We start from the raw sequence: 14224 nt of genomic DNA on the forward strand, positions 1-14224 counted from the left end.
GTGAAAGAGGAGCCCAGTCACCCCAAGAAATAGGGGCTGCTAGTTCCCTGGGGGAATAAAGATCCCAGAGAGCCTGGGAAAAACAAACAGGTCCTTCTGGGGAGTGAACTGTTTTTCAGGATTCCTTGGCAGGCAACCAGCCACTCGGCTTTGTAAGGTCTTGTTCTTCCTTGCAAGGAGGAAAAAAATGACTGAAGGGCTCCCATTTTATTGAATAAGGTCATCATAATGCACTCACAAGGACCAGTGCTGCTGCTCCTCATTGTGAGAAATATGTAGTGTAGCTGCACATTACAGGTGCTTGAATAAACAACATTACCACTTTCAGGAGACAAGAAAATATATAAAAGACTAGCCTAATGACTTCAGCCCAGCCAGCTTTTCCCCCACTCTTCACAACCCCCCTTCCCGCATCCCAGACAGTCTCCAACTCAATACCACTGCGTGTGTCCCAGTGTGTGACGGTGGAAAAAGGCCTTTACTCCCACAGGAATAGCCAGTGCAACCCAGATAGGTTGTGGGGAGGTTTAACCCCTTTGCTGGCTGGCCACATGCCATGTATAATCACAGGAATGCTGTGCCACATATATATCTGTTTCCTGATCTATGTGTATTTTTTCTTTTACTTACCTTCCCCATTCCAGCATGGGCATGTCCCAGCTTGACCACTACAGGGAAATTTGGAGTTGTGAGCTGAAAGACAAAAGAATGAGCTCCTTACTAGTATTTCTTTCCAGACATTGTATTTGAAATAGTTTACTTTTATTTAGCAGCTTTTATCCCCTTCCTGGCTGCTGATGTGAGGATAAAAAGGTCAAATAAAGATTGTCCAGGTGGTAGGACAATAAGCAAGTAGCTATTCACTAGGATGCATATGATCAGAATTGGAGGCCAGGCAGAATTCCTCAGATCTGACCCCCATTTACTGCCTGATAGCAGTAACCTCTAAAACATTCTTATTTTTTCCCATTGCTTTTCCTACCCTGTATGTATGGATGTGTGTACAGTCATATACATGCAAAAAATTCTGCACCTGCAAGCTTGAGTAAGTGAACACTTTCAGATGCTGAAAACATCTGAATTGTGAGAAAGACAAGAGTTTGTTTTTTTTCACACAGACTGCTTTGGCCTTTAAAGTGAGTGTGACCAGTCCCTCAGCAGCTCCCATTCCCCTCCCATCATCAGTGGTGGGGGCAAGAAGAGAGGGAACAGGGGCCAACCCTTGGGTACAGCTCACAAAGTCCATCTATTCAAAGAGCCTCTTCCTCTCTTCTCTAACTTCAGAGGTGGGTATAGGGAACACAAGAGAACAAAGAAGGGCTGGGATCAGCAATAAAAATAGAAAAAATTATGTCATGTCTTCTCCCTGGCTTGTATGGTGTTTGTATTGGGCAGGGTCCTGCCATCTGAGCCATGCAAGTGCAACTTAGTGCATATGTGGGATTTTACTTGGACAACTGAAAGTATCCTCTCTACCTTCTATTCCCCAGTTTCATGCTCATTCAAGGATTCACTTGGAACGATTGGCTGAGAGCTGGGTGGCTGGACTGACAGGAAGTGCAGATGCCAGGAGTAACCAGGATATATATGCCACACTTCCCAGGATATATACGCCACACCTCCCCTGCATACTAGTTGGTCCAGTTCTATGCCTCTGCTTGACATCCCTGTGATCTTCATCTTGTCCTGTACTCCTGATTGTTGTGATCTAAATGCTATCTCTTCAGTACATAACCTGTTATTTTTTATTGCATATTTCATTTTCTTTAATGGGAATTCTTTTAAAATACACTTTTGTTTTTACCTAAATGCCTGAAGTGATGAGCTCTATTCATTAAGCAGTTAACCTGGGGATCTGGCAATGGGAGGGAGTTGAATTTTGACAGAGAAATGGCTCTCCTGTTTATTTAAGTCTGAGAACAGATAAACAAATAGTTCTTGTGCTAATTACCAATTGTCTGTAGGGACAGCCAGGCACTACACCCTAAAGATAGAATGGTGCTGCAGTCTCCATCTGTAGCAGCTCACTATAAATAACAAAATTAGTAATGAACACTGATATGTTTTGCTATCCAGCTGCATATGTAAAGAAATGTCACAGGAGAGGGGAACAGTGAGTGCATCATGTTCTCAAACAACCTGTATATCTTGTGAGGACCTTCTTCCAGACAAAAAGCTGAAGGGTCCTCTTCGGACCACAGAAGGGCACACAGCTGCAATAAATCACAGTCCTGGCACAGGCAGGGACCAGCACCTGCTGTTTCAGAAGAAGAGGTAAGTGGCTGTGATAGGTGGCCATCCTGAAGCCCCATAGTTAAGCATATGTCCGTGCACATGAGTTAGTGCTCTATTTCCTCTTTGCCTCTCCAATTTATTGTAAGAGCCTGAAACTTAATTTGCTGCTGGCATAAATGAATCAAATGGAGGACTGCACCTGAGGCTTGCTGAAGATAGGGCTATGGATGGACCATGTCAGGCTTTTAATGCTGGAAGATGAAAGGTAACCTAGCAGTTAGGGCACCCACCTGCTGAGGCTCTGGGGGACCTGGCTCCCTTCCCAGCTCTGTTATCCATGCCCCATGCACACTGTTTGAGCCAAAGCGCTTGCAAGCCCTGGCCTCTGTTCCCTGTTTGTGACCGGAGGCAGCAGCTGTTCCTACTGCACAGGAAAACCAAGCTGCCTGCTGTGAGCCGGCCCGATACCCTGGCAAGGAGGCCAAAGAAGTGTGTGGGATAGATAATGTTATATCACCAGCTCAAAGCAGCTGGAGGCAGGAAGCAATGTCTCTGCTGCCCTGTTTGTATACCCTACCTGTGGGTTTTGCTGAGGGAGCCTAGCTCAAGCATGGGGCCCAGGAGTGGGAAGCATCTGTTTTCCTGTGCACATGCAAAGAATGTTTGGGATCTAATAAACAGCCAAAGTTTACTGCTAGCCTGGAAAAAAAACCACCAGCAATGACAATGCTCTGCTCAAACCTCTCCCTTTTTCTTTACTTCTTGGAAACATGAGCTCAGCTTTCTTGGTACGGCTTGGCATCATTTCATGTAGGGGTGACCAGCTGGTGCCAGAGTGTGCTGGAGTCACAAGCCGCTTGGCCTGGCCACAGTGTGTGGGGTTGGGGCTGAAACACAGAGCCAGACTCTGAATGCGTGGCAGCCTCACTGGGAAAGCTGCAGCTCTAGGAAAATGCTGGCACATGGTTTGCCAGGAATTTGCTTCTGCCACTCAGGCACAACCAAATTTCCATATGTGAACCTGTCTTACAGAAGAATCAATGAGAGAAGGCGGCACATACACTGCTGCACTTTTAATGGGTTTATCTAGTGACTATGAAGGGTTCTTAGTCTCTGCTGAATTTAAATGGAATCAAAAGATTTCAATAGTCCACAGGACTAAAGCAACCAGAGTCCACAACCACCTGATAATGGAGCTAGGAAGCCCTTGCAGAAGAGGTGGAAGCAGGCTGAACCCCACTGCAGTCCATGGGGATACTTTCAGCTTCCACCAGAGTCTTCTTGGGACTTGAGTCCCATTTTTGTTGCTAATAAGGTGGCCAGTCAGCACACTTGGCAAGCACCCAGATGGATAGGGAAACCAAAGGAAGGGAGAATGTAGTATACACGTGACTATTAGGCAATTCACACACATACATGGTGAGAAGTTCTGGGGGTGGCCACAGCTGCCACAAGGGCAGACCCCCGAGATGAATATTTACACATACTTAGTCATAGATTTCCTGGGAAAGATGCTTATAATGAAAGGATAGCACCAGACTTTAATAAGAAAAGCATGTTCTTACTGAAATAATGCAAAGAAATAAATATCTCTCTTTCTATGTGTTTGTTTAGATGTTGTAAGGGCTCTTTTTTCTTGGAAAATGTGGAAAAACACTTTGATGCTTTTAAAATGTGCATGAACTGTTGACAGGGGTATAGATGATGTCTGTGGGTTTTGAGATGGCACTGTAGCACTGCAGCTAGCTCAGTGATCAGACACAGGGTGTTGGTTCATAGGCATAACTCAACCCTTTGAATTAAAATCCTATAAATGTATTCCCAGATGTCACAAAAAAGCCTTGAGATGGCAAGGCTTACATATGTGTCTAGAACTTGGTGTGTGAAGATGCCTGTTTATAGTCAAGCAGGAGTTTGAATCCTGAAGTAGGAACTCAACAAAGCCATCTCTGGTAGGACTGGAGGGAGAGTCATGAAGTTATTTCCAAGTTACAACAGTGGTGGCCCAAAGTCTGTCATTTTAGCCTCTGATTTTAAGAGCTCTGCTCTGTATGTAGTGTCACTGCAAAGATCGCTTTGCAGTTAATCAGTATTTTGGCACTGGTGTGTAAAAGTGAGTGCCGGTATGCATATATTAGCCTCTGTTTGAAAACACAGGGCTGTAAACTATGACACTTTCCCCTTTACCCTCTGCCCTTCCTTTCCAACAAATAATGAGGCTTTCAATAGTTCTTGTAAATATATTAATATTTTCTGTATTTATTGCTGGTGGAGCAGTAGAACAGAGTCGGATCTAAACTGATCTGAAAGGGAGGAACCTTACATGAAACCTGATCTGTCCCATAAATACAATGCTTTTCACTCTTTTGCTTTATTGAGACCCTCAGGAGAGATGCTTGTCTTAGGTCTGTGATTTTGTGTACTGTCTTGTAGTCCATAAACAATTCAGAATGTCTTTTTTGATTTCCTTCTGCCATGTTTAGTTTTGTGCACTAGTTCACATTATCCATCTCATCTCATACGATGCATTTTCAGTTTCCAGCATTATTCCTTCCTCTGCAAAGCCTTTCCAGTCAATGCTAAAATGAACAGTCCAGGGTGCAATGACAACATCAATAATATTAGGAAGGATTCGGGGGAGATGGAGACATTAAAACTTTGGTCTCTTGGCACCAGTATTGTATTACCATAGTGTGTAGTGTTTTCAATCAGGCCAGAAGCCCCTAAAGCACAAAGTACTGTAATTTTTGCTTCACGCTTTCCCCAGAAGTAATAGAGTGAATTTTCCAAGCTTTTATACTCTAAAACTCACCCTTCTGTTTATTTAGGTGCCTTTACTTGTATGAAGACAAAGTCTGTTCTGGGTGGGTACCTAATGGATTATGGGAACGTTGTTCATGCGTTTGAGTGCTAAATGTTGAAAGTAATGTGTGTGGCACTTCCCTGGTGTCAATTAAGTTGGAGGAGCAGTGAATATATATGATTTCCTGTAAAAGCAAGCTGATTCAAACTTACAGGAAACTAATGATGTCATGACATAATGTCATTGTGTTTATGGAACCGTCTTACTAAAAATCTGAGCTGAAGATCAGCACTGGTTGCATGCCGGCCTTGCCAGGCATGGCAAAGTCAGGGCTGTACAGTGAAACATGGAGGAGAAGCAGCAGTGCTCCCTATTATCCGCTTACTCATGAGTCGATGTAATCATCAACTGCATGCAGCTTGGCTCACTCAGTGGATTAGTACTGTGCCCCCATGGAGGTTTGTGGTGGCCAATGACTATGACAGACAAGTCCTTCCCCTCTGCTGTTTACCAGATCAGAAATAGTGTAAGAAACAACAAGCAATGATAGGAGAACATGTTGAACAATAAGAGCTGCCAGCATTAACATCTGTGCTCTATTAGAGACACGTGATATGGATTCCTTTAAAACACACACGTGTGTATTCATTACTGTATTATAATTATAGCACAATGATGAAAAAATCGTTAGCTGGGGAAATAGGTCCTATGCTTCCAAGCCAGCTGAAGTAGGTATCCTCAGGGGTCTCCAGAGGAAGGAGGAGACAGGAGTTATGATGAGAAAAGTGATTACATACTTGTGACAGGAGGAGTTCAGTAACACCTGGATCAAGACAGCATTGTACAAGGTAGGACCTGAAGCACTATAGTGATTAATAGATGTCATGGCAGCTGGAATACAACAGTGCTCCTCATAGCAAAAGAGGAGACAGCATATCATTTTAAGATGGGTTAAGTTTCACAGAGCTTTACTGAGCTGGGGTGATGAAATCAGTGCTGTGTATTAGTCCACAGTAGTTTTAGCTGTCTGTAAGGGAGGCTTGTAAAATCAAATGCTAATTAACGAACACACGATGCAAAGCACAGTGAGGGCAGAGGACAAAGTTTTAGTAAGCAAGCAAGTTCTGGAGGTGGCATAAAGAAGAGACAAGAATGAGGCTGCTGATTACAAGGTTTTGAGGGAGAGAAAACATTCAGTAATTTGAAGGGGACCTCACTGCTGCAGGCCTGGATGTCTGTGAGAGCGATGGGAGGACTGGGAGTGAGTGCAAAGAAAAGGGTTAGATTTAAGATGCTCTAGGTGGATGGACTTTTCATTTCATTTAGCACGCGAGCTAAGGCCTCCAGCTTCAGGTAGGAATGAACATCTAGACTAACTGGATGGAGATATTGCATAAATAAATTTGTGCTACTAACTGAAGTCAGCAGTGCCTTAGGGTGTGAAGATACTTCAGGGTGGTAAAAAAATATCCTTTGATTCTATTGTTGTTTTTAAAAAGCACACACACAAAAAAAGAGAGAACCCAATAACATGACTTAGTCCCCACATCCGTGATTGAACAAACCACAAACCAATGTTTCAAGGCTCCCAACACTTGCTGTGGTTAGAACAGGTCACAGAAGTGAGTGTAAAGGGTTAAGCATGAAATGGAACTTTTTGTCATTAATTAAACTTCTAATGTTACTTAACATCTCCTTTGTTTGAGACAGGAGCTTTTGGGTTCCCAGTAGTCCTCCTCAGCATTCGGAGGACAAAAGTGTGAGCATTTGGTATTATTCTCATTCCCTTGGAGCTTCAAGTGTGAGAATTATGTGAACACATCCAGACAAGCAGATGTTCAGCAAAAAAAATAAGATAATATGTGTGTGTATGCACTTGCGCATGCTTGTATTCACACACATATCTATCAGTCCTGGTCAATAAATCCCCATTACCACAACTTAAAATACAGGCAAGTTTTAAAAATACTGTTATGAGAAAAAGTTTAATTTCTTAATGTGTAGTGTTTGCTTAGCCAGTATTTTGCAGTGTTGCCTTTAGGGAAGCCTCCTGTCTTGCCTTGTTTGCTAGGAGAGTGAATACATTCCCTCAACTCCTTATGTTGAAAAACTTTTAAATATCTTTTGTGGGATGCAGGAGAAGAGATTTGTCTTCCTCCTGACCTGAATTGGGTACCTTTTGCTTTGTTTTTCTCTAATTAGAAAATTTAGTTCCCCACGTAAACACATTGCAGAGGAAGAGATGGTGAACACCAGTTGCCGACAGGGTGGGGAACTCTCTAGGAATTTTCTTTTGATGGGTTACCTTTGGAAAAACTGTAGCGCCTAAGCTGTGGTAGAAGATACAGGAAGGAGACAGAGGAGAGAAAAAATACTTCATGAAGTTATGCTGGAGTCTTCAAAGCCCTCTCTTTTCCAAGAACCCCTAAGGTTCACAAGATGCTGTACGACAGAGCTCTCTCTTCACTCAGAAGGCTTGACTGTCCCTTTTCTAGGGCAAACTCTGAATTCTCACTGATTTCCAAATAAGCAGCATGGGGTTTCTTTGGAGAGAACAAAACTTCTCCGAACTTCACAGTGGAAAATAACCTTCAGCAACAGGCACCGTAGGAGTAATTAGGTCTCACTGAAGCTGATCATTCCCCTGTTACTGTTGGTCTCTAACCTCACCACGCAGTCTGCTGCAAGTGCTTTCCTGTCTCCAAAGGGCAAAGTGATTATGATTCTCACCCCAGCTTTTACACAAAATTAAGCTGTGTGCCCTGACTGCAAAGCTCATGAGAAACACGCACAACTCCAAGGGCTTGGTTGTGATTTCACAACCTTCTGTAGCACATTTGAGAGTGGTGCAGTTATGTCAGTGTAAAATGAGAAGCGGGCCCTAGGCTTATTAGTACATTCATCAAGAAATACTCTGCCTGCCACAGAAATGGCTCTCATGTTTTATTGTAGGTCTCATGCTGTTGTAACTGTGCCAATGACCCCATGCAGCCTTGGCTGGCATTGCCATGTTAGATGCTGGCAGAAAGAGGGCCACAAGCAATGAGCCATGGGTGCTGCGTGGTACAGGGAATGGGATACCATGGTCCACTGGACCATTTGAAATACCCTCTGGGCTCTTGAAAGCTGTTGGGCAATGGATCACCAACTCCTTCCTTCTTGCCATTCTTCAGTGCTTAGAGCTATAGAAATAGCAGCACAGAGAACCAGGCAGTCACAGTTGGACTTTTTTGAAAGCTCTCTGTTTTATTTTTATACTTTTTTAAAAGCATAGCTAGTAATCTTAATTAGTGGTCCAGACCATAAGGGACTTTGGACATAAAGAACAATGAGGAACATGGTAAGTGTCACCCTGCAGCTGGCATCTTGGGATATGTCTATGTTAGTAAACTGAGCAGTGACATAGCAAGGACAACAGCCCTGACTTGTCTATACTGCTAAATTGTTAGAGTGATCTCTGGCATATTCTGGCTCAAGCCAAGTAGCCTTCTCCCAAACAATTCCCAAGCACAACATGGAAACCAGCATAAGTTATAGCATGGCTGGGGTTGGACCATGCCAGAGTTGCCAGAGAATGGGCCTGGCACTGTATGGTTTGCTACTGTCAATGTAGCCCTAGTCCATCTCACAGGGTTGAGCAGTGGAGTAGTTTTTATCTCACATTATGCTCTATCTTTGTATCCTCTCACATTAGTGTTTTATTTCAGTTGTACAGATGAATGGTCTATCACAAGCGGCCATATGTCATACCATTCCCATATGATATTTTCCACTGACTACCTTTTTCGGACTGAATTCATAGTGGATGCATTTTTCACCTACAGACACAGATTATTTACACCACATTTCTTTTGTCCACTGACCTGGAAAGTCAGGTATTACCTCACCTGAGAAATGTTTATGCTATGGGCCTAGTTTGTCCTATTTTACAGCCAGATCTTATTTTCAGCATTTTGAGCCCTTAGGCTCATGCAGGAATTAAAATACTTCACTAATGTGTCCTGTCAGTGAGACACACACCCCTTACTTTTTGTTCTCTGGGACGTAAGTGTGGGAGTAAGAGTCTCCAAAGCCCTAGTCCATGGACCTACCTCCTCCATGGGCAGACCATGGAGTTGAACACTGGCAGCAGCTCTTCTGAACCCTGAAGTTGTTGTGGCATCTTTTGCAGGCACCTAGAGCAGATGAGGGCCAAGTATGAGCCTTGTTCTTCCTAGATCCACGTTCTCGTGCTTCACGGTCTAAAGTTTCTTTCTCCAGATAAAAATCTTCTGTGTTTATCCAGACTAATTTTTAACTCATGTCAGAAACACTGAGGACATGAAAGGCAGCCATTGTATTCTGTGACTGAATTAGCTCTGTGTCTCTTGAGATTTCTTAGGAACTTTCAAATTACATGTTTTTGGTAGGAGCCAAAAACTGTAGGAAGGGCTCTTATTTCACCATCTCTCCAAACTCAGCAGTTGCTTGGGAAAGAAAATGAGGTCCCAAAGTGCAAACTTCATATTTTCAAAGCTGAAAGTGTCATGTTTCAATGATTTTGTGAATGAGCACTAACTAACTGGTTTGTTTTTGCTTTCAAACTGTAAAAGGGACATTTTTCTGACATGCATTTTATTTCTCTATGTTTCACTCTTGAGGCGAGATTTTGACTTTGGGTTAGGGAAATAATCTGAAACCTTGAAACCACTCAAGAGCTGAGAAAACCTTTTCCTACCTGGGCTTTAAGGGCATGAGCCCACAATGGCACCACATGGGTATTTGTCTCCCTCTTGTGGCTGGTTCCATGAGCTAAGATACACTCCTGCTCCACCTGTTTGCTAAAGCCGTTAGAGCTTCCAATGAAGCAGAAGAAACATATTCAGTGGGTGTCCTGTGTGACTGTCCTATATGCAAATGTTGTCTGTGACTTCAGTGCTGTGACAACCTAGTTTGCCATTAGGTGTCAAAACCAGCGTGGGAGTTGGGCAGGCTCCACACAGGGCATAGGCAGAGTTATTTTCAGCTGGGACTGGCTTCCGTTTACTTCTTTTCCAGCTGTAACAAGAAGGGCTCCTGAAGTGAACGCATTCAGAGGAAGACAGAAGAAACCACTGTGTGGATCAGCCTTTTACATCTTGCAACCACCACCTCGGTCAGCGGCATTTTTCCCCTGCTGAGCACACACATTGATGTACCGCAGGCTGCAGCGGCCAGGAATGGCAAGCAGCAGGAAGCAGAGAAATTCCTTTTACAGTAACACATAGACCCTCTTCTTTAGCTTGGGCAAGCCTGGAGCGGCAAAGGATGCTGTGGTCTCTGTGAGCCCACTCCTTCTGTTTTGTCTAGAGAGAAAGGGTTCGCCCTTTACTGGAAAAAGAGGTGGAGGCCTGAGCTGATTTCATCTGTGAGGCAATATCTCTGCTTCTCTGGGATAAGTGAGACAAATGTGAATGAGCTGGTCCACACCCAGTACAGGAAGGTATTTGTTTCTTTCCCAGGCACATTACTGAGGCTGACATAGGATCCAGGTAGGATTTTGGAATGTGGGCAGAAACCCACACGGCGTTAAATGGTCATGTGCCTGAAAGAAGGCCATTTGGCTTACCAGGGGAGCTCATGCCTGGCTCTCTGGCTGGAGGCAGTACCAGGCACAGGGGGTGAGCCAAGAGGAGCAGAGGCACCACTCGCCTACGCTACCTGTTGTCACTGAACGTGCTGTCCTTCCATTGCTGCATGAGCATTGTGCTCACTCACAGGCAAAGTCTGAAACTAGACTGGAAAGATGGGTACTTGTTTCCTGATTACAATTCTACCTCTTTTCTTCCCATCAGACTTGATGCCATTAAATTAATTTCCAAAACTGGTTGCTGAAGTCTTTTAGAGTGGTGCTGGCTGTATTTCTCATCAAGGTAGTGCCAGCACCTCAGAAATGCAGCAGCTGAACTTCTCTGCTGAACTTCTGTGCTGCACAAATTGTTGCTATCAGAATATATAGACCAAACTACAGGGTAGTGGGAGCTCCTTTTAAACAACAACAAAAAAATCTTTGCACCGACAAAGAAAAAAAGTCTGATCTCTCAAAGAAGCTAAATCATACCTCAATCTGTTTAGGACTACTCAAAACCTGCCTCAAGTGGGAGAAGCCAACTGGGCTTTTCACTTTTTCTTGGTTTTGTTTCTTAAATTCTGCAATCAAGGAGAGTTTTGTATACACTTATCCTTGCGGGCTTCTCAACTGATGGTTTTCACCCATCCGTTGTGGGTGGGACAGTGAAGAAAATGTTCAAAACTTCCCATGCAGGGGTAGCTCAGCTAATTCTATGCTCAAAGAGTAACAGGTGTCCAGGCTGTGCATCTGCGCACTTTTGGACTTCAGTAGCAGGAATCTCGGATACTGGACCTTGAGGACAGAGTACTATTTCATATGCATTTTGTAGACAGCCCTAATTAGCTAAATGAGTTTGTCTGCATCATAAATGTAAAGCAGCGCACACTGGATTTGTCTCTAATTGTGGCATTGCTGTGGTGATGGGTTGCAGACTTTTTTTTTAACTTTCTCATTAGTACTTAGCTTTAGGCATTTGTGAGAAACCACAGCCTCCAAAAGCTCCCACTCCTTTCCTCTCAATTTTGACTCACAAGGTTTTAATGGATGAACAGAAAGCAAAGAAAGCCTTTGGTTCTCATACCATTCAGCAAACCTCCGGCTGGCACTGGCATTGTTTGGAAACCCTTGTGGGGCTGAAAGCAAACTCTGTACAGATGTGGCCTCTTCTGAGACCGCTCTTTGAGGCCTGTTGATTCTCAGAACAAAAAGCACGTGAGGAGGGTGACTGGCAGGGGATTTTCATGGAGCGTTCTAAGTGAAGTTATTTTAAACTGATCCTGCACCACACAGGGCTAGTGATAGTCCTTGGTGGGAGGGGTTCCCAAAAGCACGAACGCTGCTGTGACCCTTTGTATGCAGTGAATTTTTCCATAACCTCAGTGGGACGAGAGCCTGCACGTCCGCTCCACACAGTGGGACACTGCATGGAAGATCCTCTGGGCTGATAGGCTCATGAAGCACACCATGAAGCAGGCTCACCAGTTTGGAGCTGGGAAACGTAGAGCTGGATGAATGCAGCAAAAAAGCCACATGTAGACAGCTTATTCAGGGATAGCTTGGGTGTTTCTGTTCCCAGACCTTTCTAGGGAGGGAGAAGGGGGTTAGCATACATGGATCTGGCTGGTGTGTATTTTTGGACTGTGGTCTCCACCCATGAGAATTTAATGGGGTGAAGCCATCTGGTTGGGTATCTCTGTGCCTGGCGTAAAGACAGGCTCATGAAGCACTTAGAACAAATCCTGTCCTTTCTTCATACACCCTCACGCAGGGAGTTTATGAGGCATGATATGCGAACCTTGCCCCACAAAAGAATTAACCAGCTCTCAGAAACTGGGAGTGGTAAATAGGGTCCCTCCTGAAACAAATCCCACTATGAGTATGACTGCTGATTAAATTGAGGCTTTGGATGGTAAAACTGTAGCCAGGGCAGGAAATTTGATTATATCCATCAAGTCTGACTTTATGTCTTATATCCGTCAAGTCTGACTTCATGTGGCTAATGCTATCCTTAGCTCATCACTACGGCAGCATGGCATTTCACATGCAGAGACAGAAGCCCTGGCCCCACCGAAGGCAATGGGAGTTAGCTCATTCATTTCGATGAGGCTATGGTTTCTTTTGCAATGTCTGGTAAAGAATGTTTATCTCCAATTCCTCTTCCACCCTGAGGTATTTTCACTGATTTATTGCTTGATGATGCAACTTTTAAGCAATCCTGTGAGGATGGCCTTTTGTGCCCGAAGCTGAGGCCAACCGAGAGTAGGAGGGCAGCTGAGAGGCTGTGGTTGGTCACCCAGCTTGTGACACAAGGTCCCAAGGGGACACGGACCAAAGTTGCCTCAAGGCGTCCCTGCAGCAGGGAGAAACAATCTCTTCTGGGAACTTGGAGCATTGCTGCGAAAGCTCAGAGAGAGGGGAAGTGACTGACCCCTTCTTCCCTCCTCTCTCTTCCCACATGTCTGCAAGGTCTCAGCCAAGACCATTAAGGAAAGGTTGTGACTCTTCCCTGTAGGGTGGCACATCTCTGTACCACACCAGCACTGGCCTACACCCAGAGAGCCCATTTGTGCCAAAGTTTCTGGGTTGCCAAAGTAATGCTAGGAGACACAAATAATTTCTATATGTGATTTCTTTCTTTTATGCCATAAGCTAATTGCTTCCTTGTATCACAATATGTTCCAGCTGTTGGTCTTTATCTGTTTCTGGGTTTCTTCCGTCACTTTGGTGCACAGACAATTTAGAAATGGTTCCCACATTTCCTCTTTTACTTCAAAAGGAACAAGAAAACAAAAACACTCACAGGCAAAATCTGCTTGCTCCTGACTGTATTTCTTCATGTGTGAGGGGCTTCAAGATGAAATTCTCCAAAATTTTACCTATCAAAAGGGTGACTTCGCATTTGTTGATGCAGAGCAGAGCTTCTTCCTTGGTGATACTGCACATGTAGAAGCCCAGACAGAACCAGGACAAGCTAAACTCTGCAGTGTGCAACAAACCCAGCTTTAATCTCTAATGTGGTGAGACTACTTGTCCAAGCTTACAAAGACTGCCCTGGCTTGGGAGTGAGGGAGAATGAGGACCCTTTAGTTTGTGTGCAAAATTTGATGTCATCCTTTTGTATGCCCACCAACAGATGACAATAATTACATTGAATTTAGTTCCTCAGACCCACCGGGCTGTTTCAATAGGTGGTTAGGTGGTACACAGGACTAGCTGGACAGCTAGAGATCAGATTCTCAAAGCTGCAAGCAATCCATGTGAGAGGTGGATTAAACAGGTCCTTCTTCTCCAAGCACAGCCTCAAAACATTTCCCAACACCTAATGTGTTCTCGAGATATAAAGTAGCATATCAGTTTTAATTTTCAACTGCAAATACGTTACGAAGGGAAGGGAAGGGAAGGGAAGGGAAGGGAAGGGAAGGGAAGGGAAGGGAAGGGAAGGGAAGGGAAGAGAAGAGGTATAAGGAGTTGCCCAGAGAGGTGGGTGAACTTGGCGGTGAGACTCAAAGCTGACCTTTTCAAGAGCTGTATTAATCACTGGCTAAGCTAACATCTGACTTGTAACTTCAACAGAAGACATGCTGCTGAGTTTATGG

The 14224-nt window shown here is 44.2% G+C and overlaps 1 protein-coding gene across 1 annotated transcript in view; it reads right to left on the minus strand.

The window, feature by feature from the left end:
• Window positions 1-693, minus strand: part of LOC104471746 (synapsin-3-like) — a gene marked incomplete at its 5' end in the record, with an annotated part of 32788 nt that extends 32095 nt beyond the window's left edge. The window contains one exon of the mRNA XM_010087207.1: window positions 631-693. Coding sequence (XP_010085509.1) covers window positions 631-693 — 63 coding nt within the window. The remainder of the gene's footprint in view (window positions 1-630) is intronic.
• Window positions 694-14224: the final 13531 nt, after the last annotated feature.

Source organism: Pterocles gutturalis, unplaced genomic scaffold (assembly GCF_000699245.1).
Source record: "Pterocles gutturalis isolate BGI_N339 unplaced genomic scaffold, ASM69924v1 scaffold43446, whole genome shotgun sequence".
NCBI classification, from domain to species: domain Eukaryota; kingdom Metazoa; phylum Chordata; class Aves; order Pterocliformes; family Pteroclidae; genus Pterocles; species Pterocles gutturalis.